The sequence below is a fragment of the Panicum virgatum genome, chromosome 9N, assembly GCF_016808335.1.
Source record: "Panicum virgatum strain AP13 chromosome 9N, P.virgatum_v5, whole genome shotgun sequence".
Taxonomy (NCBI): Eukaryota; Viridiplantae; Streptophyta; class Magnoliopsida; order Poales; family Poaceae; genus Panicum; species Panicum virgatum.
The window spans coordinates 72,423,126-72,444,383 of NC_053153.1; the positions used below are offsets into that span (position 1 = coordinate 72,423,126).

Consider the following 21,258-nt stretch of genomic DNA (forward strand, 5'->3'; position numbering starts at 1 on the left):
TTCTTTAAAAATATATTTATGCCTGCTATTTTTTTTAATAATCTTATCTTTATTAAAAATTGTACGAGTATGAGTCTATGACCGTAGCAAGACACGGACCATATTAAAGGAGGTGAAACAAAAACAAGGGAAAATTTCATCTATAGCCCTAGGTATAATATCACTTTCTTCTATGGCCCTCAAAAGTTGGATTTTCCTTATTTGGGTCTGTTTTTAATTTCTATCCAGCCGCTAGTTTTACTGTCAGACTGAAATTTCTAGCTAATGTATGTGGTTACTCGTTTAAAGCTAATGATTTATGGTGAGAATTGCTTGGTAAATTTTGAAGCGTTAACAGAGAAAAATGTCGATTGTGCAACATTTCGTGCTTGAAGGTTTAGTTTTTACCCGGAACTATCTCTGTTCACAGAAACATGGTTTGAAGTGTACTGCTACTACTTATAAAGCTAAGTTCATCAATAATTGGGAATGGAGCAGCACATAAATGCTACTGATCAGTGGGGAAAAAAGATTGTTGAGCTTATAAATTTCCCTGTTACCTTAATAACAATGCGCTGTCCCCACAAATTGATTCTTTTTCTTGTTTGAGATGTAAATAATTAAATGATTTTATATACTCAACTCCAGTAATAATGAAGAGATTTACATTTTTTGAACAAATATTTGAGAACAAAACGAAGGAATCAACACGCTCTCTTCTTACGGCAATGAACAACCCATACTCACAACTCAGAACAGCATCAGCTTCAGTTCACCACCCTGCAGTTCCTCCTGACCTCCCCCATGCTCCCTGTGAGCGGCGCGATGTTCCCCATCTTGATCATGGCCGTCGCGAAGCTTTGGAAGAACTGGGCCTGGCTGTTGGCGAAACGCTCGACGATAGGGGCGGTGGATTCTGCGCCCTCCTTCGGCGCGGAGAGCATTGCCTGGTCGGACCTGAGAAGGCCGCGGTTGCACCGGATTTTGGCGTAGTAGCTGTTGTCGAACATGTCCGGCGTGGCCAGGTCGAGGTCGTTCAGGCCCGTGCCGTCGCCGCCTGCCGCCGCCGGGCAGCGCTGCCGGAGGGCGGCGAGGTACGCACGGTCCAGCGTCGGGTCCGCCTGCTCCGTGCCGCTGAAGTTGTAGAGCCTGTCCTGGATGGACTGGCACTGAGCGCGGCCGATCGTGTGTGCTCCTGCGAGGTTCAGCGAGGCACGCGTCATTATTTTTTCAGAGTTCGCAGCTCGCCACGGCTACGTGCCACGGCGAGGTTGCTGCTACGGCGCGTATGCTATCGAGGGTTCATCGTCCTCGTCCCGGACTCCCGGCGTGTGCTGAAACTACCTTGCAGCGCTACGAAATCGGTGTCGTCGAGGCCGAGGTTGGCGAACTTCTGCGTAAGACTGTCCAGCGGATCCTTGGGGCTCGGGAGGTTCTGGGCGCCGTCGAAGTTGGCCGTCATGCCGTCCCTGCGGCCCAGCATCACCCTCCAGTACGGACCTCCTGCCTGCTCGTTCCATCAGAAAATCGCGTCAGTAATTCCGAACACCAGCAATCGCGCTCTGTCAGTAACCTGTATACGTGTGCACCGTCTACGTCGTGTCAGGGAACACTGACCAGCTCAACGGAGATCTCGGCAGCGAGGGCGAGGATGTCGGCGCAGGAGACGACGCCGGGGCAAGCGTGCTCCAGGGCGGCCTTGATGTCGTTCACCACGGGGAACCCCCGCGCCGAGCCGTCGTTCGGGTCCGCCGCCTTCTCGCTGCGCGTCGTCGGGGTCTCGTCCAGCAGCAGCGACCCGTCGCAGCCCTGCACACGATCAGTAGCCGGGCACCACGATTAGACCCAGATCAAAGCACAGCACAGGCTTGGTGCGTCAGCGGCAGCACGAATGAATTGGCGTGCACTTACGTTGACGAAGCAGTCGTGGAAGTGGAGGCGGAGGAGGCTGGCGAGGATGCGCGGGTCGGCGGTGCGCGCCTCCTGGATCACGCGCCGCACCGTGTCGTAGACGTGCGGGCACGAGGCGTCGTAGTATCCGGGGCTCAGCTCCTGCGCCCGCGCGCCGCCGAGCGCGGCGAGGCCGAGCACCGCCGCGCACAGGGTTACGGCTACCGCTGGAAATGGCATCGCCGGACGCGGCATCTTTGCCGAAACAAAGGCTCTTCTTGATCCTCTTCTGGTGGACTTGTTCGTCGCTCGTGCCACAAAGTTTATGGCTAGCAGCTCGCCCCGGTTGCGCTTGCTTGCTTTTGCTGTGAACTTGTGCAGTGTGTCACGGCCATGGCGATGGCTCTACTTAAAGGCAGTTCAGACGGGGTCTTTGACATGTTGGCAATGATCAAACAGTGCGTGGACTCACTCCAGCGACGCGTACTGGGCTGCTGGCTAAATAAGAAAGGGTCTCTTCTGTTTCACTGTTCTGCACAGGCGGTGAGCTGGTGAAGAAATGGTCCTGTCAGAGTGCGGTTAATTGTTAATGGTTAAATTACTGCGCACATGACACAAGGAATCACAAAAGTGGGTATGAATATGCGCTGGCGATGTTGCTGCTTCTACTTTGTCGCTTACTTCGTGAACCCGAGAAAGAGACTTTCGTTAGAACTTCACCGTCGCCGGAGTAGTTTGATGTTGAACTCATGAATCAGTCTCTGTTAATTTTCTTGATTGGGAATTAGTCTGGTGTTAAAAGCGGTCACGCGTTTCGAAATGTCGTGTGCGTGCTTGTGTAAATTTGTTTTCCACAGACAGTCGTGATGCTTACCCTTGCAAGTTTTATGCATCCAACCTTATGAAAAGAATCGCGAAATTTCCTTTGAGAGGATCAGCGGAGGAAGCAAGCACCGCGATGTCGTGTGATCGTGTCAACTGTCAATCTCAGCTCCCCAGGTACAGAGTCTCAAAGACATCTAATTTGTTTTTTATTTTAAAAAAAAGGACAAGAATTTTAAAATTTTCGGCCCAACATTTTTTTTGCCAGTAAGTGGGCCGAGGAAAACAGCGTCTCCACTCCACACGAGCAGACGTTCAGACACTGCCCGATTTCAACGGCCCATTTCACTTCGCCTCGCTTCGCTTAGGACGAAACCCTAAAAATCCGGCGCGACAAGGTATAAAAACCCCGCTTCGCCTCGCTTCGCTTAGGACGAAACCCTAAAAATCCGGCGCGACAAGGTATAAAAACCCCGCACCCGCCGCCGCCGCCGCTCCAGTACCCGGAGGAGTAGCCGCCGCCGCGAACACAGGAGCAGCGGGAACATACAGGACCGGCAAGATGCAGATCTTCGTGAAGACGCTTACTGGGAAGACCATCACCCTCGAGGTCGAGAGCAGCGACACCATCGACAATGTCAAGGCCAAGATCCAGGACAAGGAAGGTAGGTTTACGCGTCCTTGCTTCTCAGCTCGATTTGTGGTAGCAAGTAGCAACTCGCAAGGCTAGCAAGTAACACCAGCACTAAGCGGGTTTATTTTTTCTCCCTTCCCCCCGTGCGTAGGAATCCCGCCGGACCAGCAGCGTCTGATCTTCGCCGGGAAGCAGCTGGAGGATGGCCGCACTCTGGCGGACTACAATATCCAGAAGGAGTCCACGCTCCACCTCGTGCTCAGGCTCCGTGGTGGAATTATTGAGCCCTCGCTGCAGGCGCTCGCGCGCAAGTACAATCAGGACAAGATGATCTGCCGCAAGTAAGCCACCACTCACGCCCTCAGCTTGTCTACATTTCTGTGACCCCCAAACTCTTCAGTGCAATATTATCTTTCGATTAGATGCCACCTCCAACTGGATCGACGATTGTTATTCGTTGGAGGTTTACACGATATGCTTTGCATGATATATGGATATGATAGTCACACGGGGTTATGCTTGTATTGCGGTTCATGTATGGAAAAGTTTTTTCAAGTCTAATTCTAGTGAGAAATGAACAATTCAGCAAACACGTGCACTTTCAGCATTCGGGAAGGAACTTGGTGTGTAAAAGTGTGATTGCCCTAGCTGAAGTGCCATTTCTTTTTTGTAACACTGTGCTTTCCATTTGTAGCTTGTCAGGGTGCACACGCCTTAATCAAATTCATATACCATGACACCACTAGAGTTACCTAACCTTGCACAGCCTTTTGAATGAACCTTCAAGCGATTATACAAAATTCCTTTCGTTTTGTTTTTCAAAGCAAGTCTCCTAAGGTTTTGCCCCTGTGGGTGCACTCTTTAGTTCAAAATGTTCATGCTTGAGCAGTTGCTGAAGTATTGCCAACCGACCTATAGACACGGATTCCAATGTATTCAGCCTTTTCTCACCGGCCCAGCATTGTTACCTTTCTAATACTGAATAAGTCATTGGGCAACCTGGTTGTTTCATTTCTCATGTTCACATTTGGCATAACCAATTACTGGTTTGATGATGACCTCTTGCTTTAACCACACTGAAACTGAAGACTAGAGGTGTACTTTTCTCTCTCGGCGATTCCTTGTGAAGTCTTCCTTTTGGTCAAGAACTAATGTGGAATTTATTCTTCCTTGAGCACTGTTCTTCAACCAAAAGATTGAGAGCGGCGGATCACATTTGATGGATCTTCCTATTTGAAAAATCTTGGCATTTATACTTAGAACCTCCAAGTATTTGTTTTATCATTGCTTTGCTGTAATCGTTGTTATTGTCATTTCCTTTTTCAATTTTACTCTTCATTTTACCATGACCTGAGTTTCATTCTTTTTGACATTTATATTGAAGCACTTCTCCAGCTAGGTTTGTGTCTTGGGCAAGTCTGGTATCCTGTACTCTTAACTTTTGTGCATGTGTATGTTGCAAGCTCTGCTAAGGTACAGTTGTGGTGCTATATTATTGGAGCCGATTTGACTCATTCTCCTTTTGTGTCCTATGGGTACATTCTGCCATATGAAGTTTTGGAGGTGTATTGGTGCACTTTTGATGTTGGATGTTGTTGTTCTTTTATCTGAAGGTGTTCTTTTTTTTTCCCTGAGAAAAGTGGCAGGAGTGATGAATCAATTAGATGCGCGAAGTGACCTTATGAGCTGAAACTTTGAGGCATAATTTCTGTCTGACTTGCCAATTTGCCTGCCCTGTTCCACTGCAAGTGAGGGCGCTTGATTTCTCATTTTTATTGCCTTTATTTGCATGACTGTAACATCTATAAATAACTTGCCCTTTTGCGGTTTAAGTTTACCCCTGTGTCTGATGTTGTTGGTTTTGGTAGGGCCACAGGAAGATTAATTTAAATTTATCTATTGTGCTTAAACTTTTTGACTTGTGAAGTACACCACATGCACTTGCTATTGGCAACTTTCCTTACTATAGTTGTTGACTCATATTCCCAGTCCCAGTTACAGTGTGATAAAGCCCTTTTAGCACATTACCCTGATGTTCTTCCATTTGCCTGCAGATGCTACGCACGCCTTCACCCCAGGGCCGTCAACTGCCGCAAGAAGAAGTGTGGTCACAGCAACCAGGTGAGCTTTACTGTATTGCAAAAGCACTGTGCCTGAATCTAGGCTAGTGTTCTCTCACTTCGAAAGCGAAGAAGTTCAGGCGAAGTCAATCTGATCTAATGGAATTTCTCTTGCTCTTATCCTTTCAGCTGAGGCCCAAGAAGAAGATCAAGAACTGAGGTGTGTTGCTGCTAATCAGTTTCATCGACCGTTTAAATCATCTGTTGTAGCGGTGTATCGTGTGCTATGTTGTGTTGTTGTCCGGATGTTGAACCGTGTCTGTTTATCCAAACTTTTCGGCCTGCCGTGATGTTTCACCCTGTTGTCGATGATGACACTTATATATGGCAATACATGCCACTATGCTCTTGCAATTTTGTGGTCTGTGCTCGTCCTTTTCTTGTCGAACCGTCTAAGCGGCGTGCCAGTGCGTGTCCAGGCTATTCATTCACAGCTGTTTGGCCCCGGGGCGTCTGCGCGGCGTTTGGTCCGATGCCCCGGCCGGCAGTGCTCTTCAGCCTGGACGGATGATTCATTAGCCATTCAGCTATGACTGAGAACGGAGCGAGCAGGTTGACATGCTTGTTTGTCCAAGGTTGCTGAACCAGAGGCGAACGAATCCAGGCATCGACGCGATCCCAGCATCTCCGAGCTCAATGATCCCGGCGCCGCCGATGCTTCCGAGTTTTGGTTTCTCATCAGGCGCGCAGTGCAGCCGTGCAGGAGTCTAGCGCGAATCGTGAACCGTGGCGCGCCTTCTCCTTCATTTTTCCTTGTCGCCTCCCGAGAAACGCGTCGGTCGGCTGGTGCTGGAGCGCGGCATGCAGCTTGTTTCCTCCGCCTTATTAGCCTCCCCGGCCTCTGCCACCTGCCTCCCCCCTCCTCCCTCCGCGCGGCGAGACGGCCGTCCCCTCGGTCGTCCCGTCGCCACACGCCCTCCGCCTCGTCGGCGAGGGGGAGCGGCGGCGATCACCTCCGCCTTGAATCTTACGCCCGCCTCGCCTTCCTCCGGTTCCTCCTCCTCCGTTTCCATCGATTGCTTTGATCTGCTTTGCATGCTCTGCTGTTTTCCTTACCTTGTTCTAAGTATGATGTCAACCTCTGAGTAGCAATAACGTCCGCAAATTTTGAAGGCAATAGGTCAATTTGTTGCTTTTTTTAAACTCTACTCATTGTTTATCTTTTGAAGGATCAATGAACGCAACAATTGTATTGGGTGTGAAAGATTCCGATTTTTGCAGCAACAAAAATTCGTCAGACAGAAAGGCTCCCCGGCCGATCCGATCCACCGGATCGGCCACCCGTAACGCCACGGTGGTGTGAGGGAAGCCGGCCGGCAAGATGATTTACTGCTGCGGTGGCGCGGAGGAGGAGACGTACGCCGCGCCTGCCAGCCGTCACCCAGCAGCGCCTACGTCGCAGAACAATGCAGGTGAAATTCAAACTCCCCATTTACCGATCAGGTTTTGGGGGTTTTTAGCGGAAACGTAAAAGCTATTTACGATCCAGTATTGGGATGATAAAAGTCGCATTGCATTGTAATTTGTAAAGTTGTAAATGTAGCAAAAATTGCTCCTGCTACTTATTATTCAGGCTGAATTATGATCGTGCAATCAGGAGTTCAGTACAGGTGCACGATCCAGTAGATAAGTTTTTGTTGCCTCGGACATCATCTGATATCAGTTTCAGCCTCTGAGTAGTAGCACGGCCTCAGAGAAAACCAGTAAAACTTGCGCAGATCCTTGTACCCGTCATGCGATGCGACGAAGCTAGCTAGTTCCGAGACCAGAATTCCCCGAGCACTTGGTGCCTGAAAAACTCATGTGGTATTCCTTTCAAAAAAAAAACTCATGTGGTAGCTTGCCGCAATGCCAGCCCCCGGCAAGCCAAGAGGGCCCAATGCGCCGAGGAGCGGCGGCCCGCCGAAGGTCCTCCCCGTCGACGTGCCGGCCATCCCCATGGGCGAGCTGAACAGCATCACCGGGAATTTCGGCCAGAAGGCCCTCATCGGGGAAGGCTCCTACGGCAAGATCTACAAGGCCGTGCTCGCCTCCGGGGAGCCCGTCGCCATCAAGAAGCTCGACCCCAGCGTGTCCAGCGATTCCCTCGCAGACTTCTCCTCTCAGGTCAGTCAGAGTCAGGTCAGCGCGACTAGTTCTTTACTGAACAAAAAAAAAAGTCTGATAAATCGGTGTGGTTTTCTGGGGGCGCAGCTGTCGATGGTCTCGAGGCTCAAGAACGAGTACTTCCTTCAGCTGATGGGCTACTACCTGGACGACAGCCACAGGATCCTCGTCTACCAGTTCGCCTCAAACGGCTCCCTGCACGACACCCTGCACGGTACAGTATCCTTATCCTGCCCTGCGTTCATCACCATCGTATCACCAGCCGGTGCTGCAACTGTAACCTGACGAAAGAAAAAAGGGGAAAAAAATCGGTTGCATTGCAGGCAAGAAGGGCGTGAAGGACGCGACGCCGGGGCCGGTGCTGAGCTGGGCGCAGCGGGTGAAGATCGCGTACGGCGCGGCGAGGGGGCTCGAGTACCTGCACGAGAAGGTGCAGCCGTCCATCGTGCACCGGGACGTGCGCTCCAGCAACGTCCTCCTCTTCGACGGCTACGAGTCCAAGATCGCCGACTTCAACCTCACCAGCCAGCCGCCCGACGGCGCCGCGCGGCTGCACTCCACGCGCGTCCTGGGGACCTTCGGCTACCATGCGCCCGAGTAAGCCTTTTCTCCTCTTTTCTTCTTTTTTTCTCTCCTCCCTAATACTGTAGTAGCTTGCAACAATCTGTCAGCTATTGAAGTGGCCAGTTGTGGAGTTTATTATGCTAGAATAGTAGAGTGGGCACAAATAATGCAGGTTTAACAATGACAATGAAATGTGGGTTATTGCGTTTTCTGAAGGTACGCGATGACAGGGGTCTTGACGCAGAAGAGTGATGTATACAGCTTTGGAGTGATACTCCTGGAGCTACTGACCGGCAGGAAGCCCGTGGACCACACCATGCCCAAGGGACAGCAAAGCCTTGTAACATGGGTGAGTCGTCGTGCACAATCTTCTTGCAGCTTGCCATCTACCCATGCCCTAGCAAGATACATGTTGCCTCAAAAAAATAAAAGAAGAAGAAGCAAGATCCATGTAATCACTGGTATCTGAATTTGCCTTTCCCTGACAAAATGAAGGCGACGCCGAGGCTGAGCGAGGACAAAGTCAAGCAATGCGTGGACCCGAAGCTGGGGGAGGATTATCCTCCGAAAGCAGTAGCGAAGGTAACAAGACCTTCTAGTCTTCTGTTGACCCTTGGTCCTTCAGACCACACTCTTGCGTTGTGAGTCAAGACATGAAAACTATATATTTTTTTTTCGTTTCAGTTGGCAGCGGTGGCGGCGTTGTGCGTGCAATACGAGTCCGATTTCCGGCCGAACATGACCATCGTGGTGAAGGCGTTGCAGCCTCTTGTCAAGGCAGCCGCAGCCGCAGCTGAAGGGGCCTAGCAGAGTACATGATAGACGACACACAACCATCTCTCCAGCACCTGTACCCAAACCTCTTCTTGGATAACTGTGACGGAACCGCCAAATTAAAACTCTAATTAAGCGTAATGGCCGTCATTTGAACACATCGGACGCATTAGCTTAACGGCTTAATTTGGCGATCCTTTCTCAACCCACGGCCCGATCGAAACAACACCGGTAGTCCCACGCGATGGTGGGCGCAGATGGTACAAGCACGACAAAATACTTGAAAATATACAAGGATGAATGAACCGATAAACAAGAGTTTTACAAACTGAGTTCAAATTTACACATGATAGTATAATTTACAAAACTTACAATATAGGTAACCGAAGTTCGAAAAGAAAAGAAATCTAATACTACATTAGCCTTCACCAGTTCTGAATTTTCATGACCGGTCAGACTGGTTTATCCAACCGGTCGGGCCGGTCTCCTCTCCTCTGAAGCCTCCACCGGTCAGACCGGTCCCACGGACCGGTCAGACCGGTCTGTGCAAAACAGAAAGGCTGAACACTCTGCCCTCAAGTGTTCAACCCGAAAATCCCCCTAACCTACGGGTCTCGCTCCATCACCTCCCACCCCTCTGCATCCCGGCGGATGAACCTGATACAGCAGGGGCAGAAGTCCACGTCTGGGTGTCCTGTAATAATAATGGTGGCAACAAACCCTGAGTATTCTAATACTCAGCAAGGCTTACCCGACCAGTGGGTATAACTTAACCCACATATCTAGACATGCAAGGCTTTCTGGCTGGTAGTTATTTTGCATAAAAAGCTTCTAAAATGAGTCCTTATTTTCCCACTTTTAGCTCTCAATTCTATATACTATCATTCCTAACTAGTATTTGCACCTGCTAAGAAATCATAACAGACATGAAGTAGTAATTCATGGTAGTCATTTCTAATCATCACATAAGTTCCATAAGATATTACTACGATGCGGTGTTGCGATCAAGGTGCTCATATCCGAGAGCGACTGACGGCGAATCGATCCGATTTAACCTTGTAAGGTGGACCTAACCAACACGGCACGCAAAAACCCCGTCGGACCACATGCACCAACCCTTCCCCTCCCCACCTCGAACTACAGAACCACCCCACCTTCATATAGTCAGCCGAGCTCAACGTGAGACCACCAAAAGTAAACATATGCATCCCGTTTCTCCGCGACTACTCGACTCGCCCTACGGGGTGGTGATGCAGTTCTGTACTTTCAAAGCGAGGCAGTACTAGGCTTACCGGTTTCGACTACCTCCTACTCCCGGCATGCGGTTAGTACAATTCAAACTCGATCACAGGGCCAGACAACGAACTGGTCCTTAACCGACACAGACGGGGCTAACCTCTCCCCGCCCGGTCTCCAACTTCCTTTCCTTTTTTATCTAATTCAACATTCCATAAATTTAAATTAACTAAATGCCCTATATCTCGCGAGTGACCCGACATCACTCGACTTCTACCGAGTTCTATTAAGCATAGCATTTCTATCGTCTTCTATATACTAGTATAACTCGAGGAAACCTATGGATCATGCAACTAGGGTTCCAAACAAATCCTAAACCTAATGCACAAGTAATAGAAACATAAATATAGGTGTCATATTTTGAAATAAAAGAATGCGCACCGGGGCTTGCCTTGCGTCTGCTGCTCAACACTGGGGTGAGTTGGGCCTTGGGCCGACTCCTCGCGACCCTCCTGCTGTGGGGCTTGCCCCTGGGGCTCCGGTGGCTCCGCAACCACCTCGTATACGACCTCCTCTGCTGCGGCTGCTACACGTATGCATATGCATATGACATGAGAACACATGCATGATTTTATAAAAATTACCAGTAGTCTATAGCCAAATATAATTCTAACTTTTTGCGTCAACTAACCCTAATTGAACCCTCCTCTGCCCTGCTATACCGGTCAGACCGGTCCCTAATACCGGTCAGACCGGTACTACTCAACGCAGCAAGCTACCGGTCAGACCGGTCCCTGCGACCGGTCAGACCGGTCCTACCCAGCCAGAAACTAGAATCCTTGGCGCGGCGAAAATCGCCCACCAAAGCCAACACCCTTCTAGGCACTAGTCCCTGGGATCCATTAGGACGTATTCGACCGGAGGGAATCGCCTAAAACCATCTAGAGCTAGAGATCGACCATGACAAGCAAAATACCTTGAATGAGCTCCTATCCGCGCGAATACCTTGAATCCTCTGCTCCCCAAGGATGGAATGGAGGGGAAGATGATCCCTCACACTGATTTGATCCTTCCCCGGCCTTGGAATCCGATGGTGAGGAAGGATTTGGGCTCTAGGGTTTGGGTGAGAGGGGAGGGGAAAAAGAGAGCCTGAGCTCGGGCTGAGCACGGGAAGTGTGAGGGAGAGGGTAGAGAGAAGAGAGAGAGTGATTTAAATGCTGTGGGACCCAAAACAACCAGCTCGGATCAGACTGGTCAGACCGGTCGCCCATACCGGTCAGGGCTGAACTTGTCCAGGCTGACAAAAACAATTTTGGTGTTTTGTCGCGTGGTTTGAAACTAATGACCGTGATTAATTTAATTAACTAGTGGATTAACACCTGAGTGTTACAATAACTGCCACGTTTTGCGTACACCTTCAGTGGTTGTAATGTAATTAACATGTACTCACTGATCGATCTGCAAAGGATTCAAGCGTGTTCATCAGAGTTTGAGTTTCCTCGTCTCTTTTCGTTGGTACGGAAGGGATCCGTTTGCACTGGCCCACAGGGCTACGTACCGGCAGAATACTGCTGCACTGCTTGTTCTTATCCTGACACCACAGCAAAGATCGAATTGGAGTAGCAATCAAACTGATCAGAGATTCCACTGAATCAGAACATGTCGAGCGGAAGGAGACGATGTGCCAGTACTCGGTGCAGTTGCTATCCGCCTATCCGTCTATCCGTGATCAGCGTCACTTTAGCCGCGTATCTTGTCTGAAGTAGCCTAGACATGATCATATGAACCTGTCTACTCGGATCAAAACGAATCTGCAGAGCTGCAGCAGGATTTAGGCACGTTGCATTCAGTACAGAAGCAGTACTCCCGAGTCATGACATTCACTTGCGTCTCGCATGGATGGATTACCTCTGTTTCATTTCATCAAGAGATGACATGCAATGCAACCCTGCTGTCCGCAGGACTTCACTCCAAAGTCCAAACTTGAATTATGTGCAGACAGACAATTACAGATTATTTTTTACGCGACCAGATTGAGCATCTGGTAGCACACGAGAACACTGCACTTCTTACAGTTTTATTTTTGACGCTCCTAAAGCAGAACCAAAAAATTGATGAAAAAAAAGCAGAGAATCTTTAGTAGGTCTGCTGCTGCCTGCTACTCTATCTGTTTCAGAATCCAATGGAGGGCGGCAGAGGCGCAGAGCACGCCGCCGCTGCAGTCTTCTCTGCAAACTGCCTCTCACTCTCACTCTGAAAGTCTGAAAATCTCGGGCATCGGCGTCCCACGTCCCTTTCAGAATTTCCTTTTAGCGTCCGAACAAAAAGATGGAGAGCGAAGCCGCTGCAAGGTGATGCGCAGCTACAAGACAGCCCGGCAATAGATGCGTTCGTTGGGTTCCAACTTCCTCACCTCCCGCGCTCGACCTCACGCCGGCGTCCGCTTCTGTCGCCGTGATCGCCAGCGGCGGGGCCGTGTACCCTTGCGACTGACGCACGTCGCGTGGGGATCGCAGCGAGCGGGACCTGGCATGACACAGGGGACCCGTGCCCACCAGTCCACCACCCTTGGGCGGCATCGGCGCCGGCTGTCCTCCTCTCCTCCGTGAGCTCGGAGGGAATCTGCGGCACCGGTGGCGTGAGCAGGCGAGCTGCGTGGAGAAGGACGCGTGAGCGCCGGCCATTTAGCCGGCGAGCAGAGCAGGTTGTGTTGCCGCGATCGCGGGCGGTGGGAAACTCTGGCGCTCCACTCGATCCTTTGCCGCATCGGCGCCATGCCGTTTTCTCACTGATGTAGCGTGAGGACTTTCTTAGCAAGCGATCAACGGTCCCTGGCGTATCGCCGCAAATCCATCGATGTGACCTAGGCAGCCCGAGGGTGTGTTTAGATCTTTTGGCAAATCGCATGATCCGGACATCCTGGGGCCGGTTGCCTGAATGGCTGGCTCATCAGCGTCCAGATATTTCTCCTCCAATTTTCTTCCTCCTCCTTGTCGTGGTTATGAGCAAGATGAGGGGCCGGCCTCAGCCATGTCCTGTCGTTTGCAGCATATTCCTGGTTGGAGGCATGTGAGCCAGTTAGGAAAACCCTCTCTGTTGTTGTGTTCAGTAACTACGGTTCAGTAAAAAAGAAGGTAAGAAACCGCATTATTGGTGTAGTACGTCCATGTCCATATATGATACGAGCACGGAGCACTTTGAATGAAACTCAAGAAAAATGTCCAAATCAGTGGATGGCCAAGGTGCTGAATGTTTTATTGTAGTAAGATACCTGGACTTTTTCGTTGGTACTGTATTAACAATTGTTACTTGCCAAAAAAAAAACTTAAATGGCCTTTTCTGATTCAGACCGTGCAAGGGTTACGGAAATGGTCAACAGCATGCAGATCGAACCGATTAAATATGAGCTCCATAAGAATTAATATGTGGTGTGGTGTTTGAGCACTTTGAATCCCAAGACAATAATCAAATGCCCATGATTTCTTAAAAAAAGGTGTCGACTGGGGCAACCACTCCTGAATTCTGAAGCTTTCTCTTATACTAAATGATTTAGTAGCGAAAATCCAATTGAACTTTGCTAGATTAAGCTATATGGGGGTTAAATTAACAATCTACCGACCTGCAAATTGTATCTGCTTGATTAGTTCCTTTTTTTCACCGATGAGTCTCTGCTCTGATAAAGCCACTGTCGGCCCAGAGTTGTTGGTTCCTGTCAACAGCAGCTGGCGAGTAGATTATTTGCATATTTGCACACTCAGGGTTTCCCGAATTAGGTCAACTGTACGCAGAGGGATTAAGACAAATAATATCCTCAAAGGGTCGACGCGAAACCTACCGTTGTGTTTCTTTACACACTATGAAATGCATTGCTGATTTAGAACTCGGATCCGGAGGAGGTTGGTTGATGGCAAGTGACGCTAGCATCCGCCAAAAAAGTAAAAGAAAAAGAAAAAAGATGATCGCCAGCTGCTACTCCAGACCATGCCATCTGAAGGTGCCGCTCAACGACGAACACTACCCTAGATTGACCTGAACCAATGAATACATAGAAGGAAGCACCTCAACCGGTCAAGCGGATCTCGTGATGAACGAGGCGCAAATAGCCAACTGCAGATAGTTTAGCCCCAAACTAGAAGTTCAGAGGAACTAGCAAGGTGGCATGCGCAAATAACACGGTACCTAGTTCTTGCTTTCAATATTTATGATATTTTTATTCAAAGTAATAGATGCAAATAGTTTGTTTAGACATATAATTATAATTCTTTTGTACTAAAATTACAGACACGGGTGTGGTGTTTTTACATGACTTTAGAGAGAAATGAACCTTATTTATAGAAATATGTCTTTTGGGTATTTACTAAAAGTAACTAAATATTTACTTTTTCAAAATTACATAATACAACTCGGACACTCACAAACGCATATACACTCACCCTTATGAATGTACGAATGCAAACCCTACCCCTATGAGCATCTTCGAAGACCAAGCTTGCAAACACTTTTGACATGAGTAAAATGTTTTAGTTACTGTGCATGATAAATTATCTCTAGATTTTTATAAAAAGATTTAGGTATTTTGTGCTAAAAGTAAAAATATAATTTATTTTCTTTGTCCTTCAATCACCCATTAATATAGCCCCATATATGCATACTCACATATTATCTTCGGTATAGCTATACCATGGTCATGGAAGATGCACCATTATGGTGCAGCACATCGTTTCCTTTAGTTGAATCCTACCCGTTGCTTGCTACAGACTGCATGTATGTTAAACATTAATTTCCTTACATGTTTTGTTCTAGATTGCATTGGCCCTCTACCATGATTGCCTCAATTTTTTTCTCTCCTAAATTTTTTAATCTCAGCTATCAACTACTCACAATACTTCTCATTGTCGCTAGTGGTGATACCATATTTTTATAATAGCAACAGTGCAGTTTGCGTAAGGTAATGCTCAACCTAGTGAATGTGTTGAGATCATATTGTGGGTCACCATCATGCTATCATTGCCATGCTCTAGTTTTCATACTCTTATTACTATTGTGCTTTTCAAGTCTAGACACTCTTGTTAGTTCATTGCTTCCCATGTTGAAATCGATTCTAAATAGTGTGCTTCTTTTTTCTATCTTCTGATTGTACAGTTAATTCTCTATATGTTGCTATCTGCGTAAACTTATTTTTTGCTAACAAAATACTATTTTTCTCCGTGATAGTAATCACCCGGCCATCTTGTGTTTGGACACATGCTGAATTTTTTTTCTACTTAATTTCTTTTTTATCATAGTTCCATATAAACTATTGCTACTAAGTTGTGCTTCTATGTAGCATCCTTACTAACATAGCCATACCCCAAATTTTATTTCACAATGCACATTGTCCAACTTGGAAATTATTTTCCTCCATTACACATCCATAACGTAGTGAGCATGGTAATGTGCAGGGCAAACAACCTAAATAGACTCTAGTGTTAAAAAATAATTCATAAATTTTAATTTGAAGGTAAGGCAGTCAACCAATTTTGACCATATTTAAGTTTTAATTCCAAAAATTATATACCCTTGGGGTGTTCCTCTAGGTCAACAAAGGCTATAATTAAATCGTTTTATTGTAGGAAGCACGTACATGTGCTATAAGCATCAGCTAAGATCACAGCTCGAGTATGTGAACCATCATTGCATCATGTGATCTGCACTGCAGCTACCCATATTCAGCTAGTACATTTTTAAGTTACACACCGGTACGTACAAAATGATGTGTTGCCTTTCCATCAGCAATGGTTGCGTTTGATTGGTCTCGTATGCTATAGCAAAAATTGCTAGATGTAGTCTAGTTTTCTCTTAGGAATACGGTGCCGATTCAATCCATGTAGCATAAAAGTCTGGTTTTCTCTCGATTAGTTGGATCCTTGGTTGAGGGCAGCTTTACATGTGAGTGTTTGCTAGTCACATCCCGCAATTGCTTTCTGGTACCATGACAATGCTATGTCTAATCGAACATGGAGCACATGTTACACCATCACCATATATTAACATCAAAGCATCATTCGGCAAATTATTATGTCAAACCGTTATTTGTAATTCAGGTTTGCTGAATTACTATCTCTTAGTGAAAATGTATAACTATGAGGTTATTGTGTGGTAACTTTTTGATCAAGGCTGAGCCATTGAAGCTACAATTTAGCTCGGGTGCTTGGTCTTTTGTGCAAGCTGGCTGCAAAATTTGAGTTCAAATATTTGGCGTGGTTTGTTTTTGCAATCTAATGCATATGCTTTTTCTCTGGTCTGACTCTTCTCTTTCCTTGTAACTTTCAATCCATATAGTGGATGCTTATAATGCATGTACTTTCTTTTTTGTTATTTTGGTGCACCAGCAAGATGAGGCGACCGAATTAAACTATATAATGCATCTGCTTGAATCTTGATCATACAATTAAAAAGATTCTAAAAATATATGGTCATATTTTTAATTAATGTGGGAACTTCCAGGTAATACTGTGGCATTAGAGAAAGAATATTTGTTAAATTTTGAATTTATATATGTATTTATTAGATGTATCAGATATAGGTTAGTTGGTAGACCCGATAGATTTTCATAAAAATCCAATAGTGTAACTCGTCCCTTTTCTTTGATTGACATGGTAATTTCTAGACCGAGCTAATTTCTAGACCCACTCGGTGAACATAGTGGCTTCTTAATCTTTTAATTTCAAATGTGTTAAGTTCTAATTTTTCTTATTTTTCTAGTTCCAAATTTAGTGATCTACTAATCGTATTTGACATGGATTCTTTGATCATGTCTTATGTTTTCCTAATGTTTTAATATTTATATTAGCTATTTACTAATCATTGGATTAAATCCTAATTTTCTTATTTTTCTATCTACTAATCGTATTTGGTACAACTTTTTGATCATGTTCTAATTTTTCTTAATTTTTTAATTTTGAAATTATTTATCTACTAATCATTGTGTTAAGGTCTAATTTTCTTATTATCCTAATTTTGAATTTATCTATCTACTAATCATATCAATATGGAATCCTTTGTATTGCAATAATTTTAATTAATTTTTTAATTCTAAAATTAACTATTATGAATTATGTTGTATGGACTCTTGAGTTAGTTTAGACCGTTAGATCATAATAAAATCTAACGGTGTAAATTATTTTTTAGGATATGTGAAAAATTTTAGACCCTCTCGACGAATGTGGTGCATTATTTTAACATACTTTTATTAATATAATAGATAGATTATACTATTTCTTTAGCTATTTTCCTGCACATTTTGCTTCTTAATCACTATACAATTTAACTACTATTTTTTGTTTTTTAATTTATCTAGTTGTTAGTCATATTTGATGTGGACTCTTTAGTCAACTGTTAAATTATTTATATAATTATATTTATATATCGTATAAATGTAAGTTAAAAACTAATAGAGTCCATATTTCTCTTTTTCTTAATTCAATAACATATCTTTGTTTCTAAAGAAAAAATAATAAAATAACTATTGGGTCTGGTTCACTACTACCTCCGTCTTGAAAAGATACTAAATTTATACAAAACAATGTTGTAATTTAATCTACTTTGTAAGTATGTCATGTATATATCCTTTTTTATCTTTTTAAGATAAATGAAAATTGAAGTGTCGTGGGGAACTCCTCCATAGTTTGCCCTTCAAAAAATTATACGATATAGTATACCATTTAGATTTATATCCTATAATCCTACTAAAATAAGTATCATTAGATCTATTTGAAGATACAAATGTTAGTAATTTTTTAAATATAAATTTGATCAAATTTAAAATTATTTGAATTTTTAGAAAGCGAGAGTTGCATTTTTTTGGAACGGAGGGAGTACATTGCATGGAAATTCACATACAATAGACATCTAATCCTAACCTGCACTAATCGAGCCTAAGACAATATATAGCTAGTACTCCATTGGATCTGCTCCCATCCATCCGACGATGTACTTCCGGAAGACGTTAATCGGATGGAGGATAGATTTATTAGCATGAGGCCGGTGCTGCTACATGGGTGATGGATGATATGTGACTATGTGAGTTTGATGGAGCCTGCTGCTGCAGGACCGGCCGGCCACGGCGCAATGGTCAGTGGCACAATGCGTTGGTTGGCGTTGGCGAGCGACGGGAGATGATGCATGGGCGTGGAAAGCAGGAGAGAAGTGGGAGGCACGCATTTGCTTCCGCGGCTTTTATTTCTGCCTGGCGCTAAGCCAAGCTCCTGCATATTTCGACTGATCATATTCACGGTAGACTCTTCGGTCATATTCTTATTTTTCTTATTCTTTTAATTTTAAAATTAGCTATTTAGTAATCATATTTCATATGGACTCTTGCTATTTTTTTAGACCGTTAGATCTTCATAAAATCCGACGATGCAAATTCTTTTCCTTTTTAGATTAATGTGGGAATTTCTAGACCCTCTCGGTGAATGTGGTGGCTTCTATTAGCTTTTTCTAACACCCCCTTATTAATATAATAGACTCCCCACTAAAATCAAGTTTTTCGCATGGCTGCTGAGCCGGGGGCGTCTTAACACTCGCTCTTACCTCCACCACAGGAATATACGCTCCTTAGATGAATCTTGGTGCGCTCACTGTCCTGGTGTGCTGGAGACGGACGCTCATATCTTCTCCAGCTGCGGCAGGGCGCGTGGGGTTTGGACTCGCCTTGGTATCTCGGTGCCGGACGCTATTGTGCGACGTCCATGGGACATTGGTGTCAACGTCCCCCTCCCGGATGTCGTGCGTCTTGATATCGTCCTACTGATCCTTTGGCACCTATGGAAATGCAGGAACGCCATGGTTTTCGACCAAACCGACTCCAGCTCTCTTGATGTGCTCACTCGTGTCGATAGGGATATTGATGCTTGGATGGGTAGATACAGGAAAGTCTCACCATCTATCCAACAATAGAAAGCGTGGCTCAATCACTGTGCCTTTGCCCCTCCCATGTAACTCCCCTGTTACTTCTTCTAAACCCTCTCATGTACCTCCCTCCTGCAATGCCGGGAGTATTTTTGTAACTTGAACTGATTAAGTCAATAGTAGGTGGGGATCTTTCCCGATATTGCTCAAAAAATATATAATAGATATATGAAAAATTGTATCGATAGAACATTAGAACTTGTAAGAGTATGTTTCTCGTAGGGGAATGCTGCATTTTCAACAATTTCGACAAAATTCAGACAAGGACAGTGGAAATTGTCCAAGAAACTCCCGATCCGGTTCGGACCAGGCGTGCAGGCGTGTAGCAGACGGCATGAGCGTGCCGGATCTTCCGCCTCCCCTACGTAACACCGCCTGGTCGTTAGGGCATCTCCAACGCTCGTCGGTTTGAGGACAATTTTGCAGATGAGCCCTTGGTCGCCCGAGCAGACGGCTGCATCGTCGTCTCGCCAGGCGACCGAACGGGCATGTTCTGCCACGCGAGCAGACGACTTTGGAGCCCCGTTGGAGGATGGCTCGGCGACAGCAGCGATCCGGTGCTCCACTTTGCGGTTTCTAGGAGAGCGCGGGAGGAAACCGATCGATGTGGAGTGCCTGCCGACGAGCGCGTGCCGCTCATCCGCCGGCCCTCCATGCGACCGTCGACCTTGCCTGGGCGGATCTGGCCATCAGCTGCGGAGCCGCAGCCGCGCCCGGAACGGGTCACCTCGCCCGCGCCGGCCGCCTGCCTCCCGCGCCGAGCTGCCTGCCGCGGCGCATGCGCCCGACGAGCTGCCTCCCGAACGCCGTCCGCGTGCTGCCTCCCGATGTTGGCCTCCATGAGATGCAGAGAGAGAGAACGGCGCCATGAGATAGAGAGAGGAGGGATGAGACAGCAAGAGGCGTGAGACGGAGTGGTGATTGGAAGCCTGAAGAGATAAGGTTGAGGGTGTTTTGTTTTTTTATTTTTCAGAATCTTTAATCATATACTAGTATGTATAGTATACAAAGATGTATGAGATGAAGCATGTAGCAACACAAGATATATAGAGATGTTGTTCACAATTGATCATGTGCTGCATCTAAAGCATTAAACAACTAAATAGACAGCTACTGTATGTGGGTTGGAGGAGTTGTCTATTTAACTTTTTGTGCTGCAGATTTTCTAAACTTGCAGACGGCGGCCGTCAGTGGGTTGGAGATGCCCTAAGCTGACAGTCCATGTGCGGACCGGCCGCTCAAGATTAAGAACGTGGTTAAATAAACTAAAAAAATTGTTTCGTACTAAAAAATTTATTGATCTAGCCTGATCTTGACAGCGTGGTTGTGTTTCTTCTAGAGAAATTTTACACCACCAAGTTTTGCATCGTAGTAATCTAGTAGGATCGTGAAAATGATCTAGTAGGCACACGATCCTGAACATGATAGAGCTTATAATTAAGAAGTTCTTAGATCTGGCTATGTGATCTGTGATCATGGAGAGGAGTTCACATGCCTGCTCTCTGTAGCGCCAGGACCCCTTTGCCAGAAAAGTGCCTGCACAGCTCCTTGACGAGAAACCGGAAAAGAAGCTGATGGACCAATCTTGGCTACCGTGCCATTTGTGCTTATTCAGAATGCAGGCATGCAGCAATGCACCGTCTGTTTCGATACTCGGCAAAGGACAATTCTTTTTTTGTGATTTAATACATATATATGGATCGTCTATGTGTACCTTACCTACCTAGGTGTGTGAAGCTACACCACATCCACACGACCAAATCTGCTATAGTGCTACACGTACTGCCTCCGTCAGCCACAGGTTCTGTTGAAATGGCAGTCCATTCTGGTTTTGAAAAAGGGGAAGTACAAAATTAAAACTTAAAAAAATAAAGACATTTTCGCTGTCAAATTGTCCCTAACAAACCTACCTAAAGAATCTTCAAATTTGTTGTCCCTGAAACACCTTCCCTATTTTTGAAATTAAAAAAATAAACTTCCCTAGCAAGCACCAAATGGATGCACGTCGAAGAGGGCGCAGAGGAGAGCCACATTGTTTTTTATTTCTTTTCTGCACTCATCAGTGCACACATCACACCAATCAGCACTCCACGTCATGCTATTGCCATTGCCAATGCCAACACCTACCGTGAAAAAGAAATAAAAGAGAAAAGAAAACTCCGTTTCCGTGAAATGGTTCCC

General features: G+C 46.2%; 3 protein-coding genes, 1 long non-coding RNA gene and 1 other non-coding gene across 7 annotated transcripts; 3 read left to right on the forward strand and 2 right to left on the reverse strand.

The window, feature by feature from the left end:
* Positions 1-699: 699 nt before the first annotated feature.
* Positions 700-2,151, reverse strand: LOC120692817 (peroxidase A2-like). The gene is made up of 4 exons (XM_039976212.1): positions 1,891-2,151; positions 1,597-1,788; positions 1,324-1,486; positions 700-1,174 (listed from the first exon to the last, which is right to left on the reverse strand). Exons 1-4 carry the CDS (start codon positions 2,122-2,124, stop codon positions 747-749), a joined length of 1,017 nt encoding a protein of 338 aa, XP_039832146.1. The 5' UTR covers positions 2,125-2,151; the 3' UTR covers positions 700-746.
* A 985-nt stretch (positions 2,152-3,136) lies between these two features.
* LOC120691405 (ubiquitin-60S ribosomal protein L40-1) lies at positions 3,137-5,803 on the forward strand. The gene is made up of 4 exons (XM_039974458.1): positions 3,137-3,356; positions 3,477-3,666; positions 5,380-5,446; positions 5,575-5,803. The coding sequence occupies exons 1-4, from the start codon at positions 3,254-3,256 to the stop codon at positions 5,602-5,604; spliced, it is 390 nt and encodes a 129-aa protein (XP_039830392.1). The 5' UTR covers positions 3,137-3,253; the 3' UTR covers positions 5,605-5,803.
* LOC120693675 lies at positions 4,963-5,051 on the forward strand. The gene has a single exon (XR_005683131.1). It is a non-coding gene; the product is annotated as a small nucleolar RNA Z266 (small nucleolar RNA).
* A 433-nt stretch (positions 5,804-6,236) lies between the features above and the next one.
* Positions 6,237-9,040, forward strand: LOC120693118 (probable protein kinase At2g41970). Of its 3 annotated transcripts, XM_039976519.1 has the most exons (8): positions 6,237-6,436; positions 6,667-6,857; positions 7,301-7,551; positions 7,639-7,765; positions 7,875-8,148; positions 8,332-8,464; positions 8,611-8,697; positions 8,800-9,040. In XM_039976519.1, the coding sequence occupies exons 2-8, from the start codon at positions 6,767-6,769 to the stop codon at positions 8,920-8,922; spliced, it is 1,086 nt and encodes a 361-aa protein (XP_039832453.1). In that variant the 5' UTR covers positions 6,237-6,436; positions 6,667-6,766; the 3' UTR covers positions 8,923-9,040. The 3 variants fall into 3 exon arrangements, with proteins under 3 accessions (XP_039832453.1, XP_039832451.1, XP_039832454.1); XM_039976517.1 differs by having other exon boundaries at positions 6,237-6,857; XM_039976520.1 differs by lacking the exons at positions 6,237-6,436; positions 6,667-6,857 and having other exon boundaries at positions 7,264-7,551.
* On the reverse strand, positions 6,986-8,115 carry LOC120693119. Its single transcript, XR_005682865.1, has 2 exons — positions 7,970-8,115; positions 6,986-7,832 (listed from the first exon to the last, which is right to left on the reverse strand). It is a non-coding gene; the product is annotated as an uncharacterized LOC120693119 (long non-coding RNA).
* Positions 9,041-21,258: the final 12,218 nt, after the last annotated feature.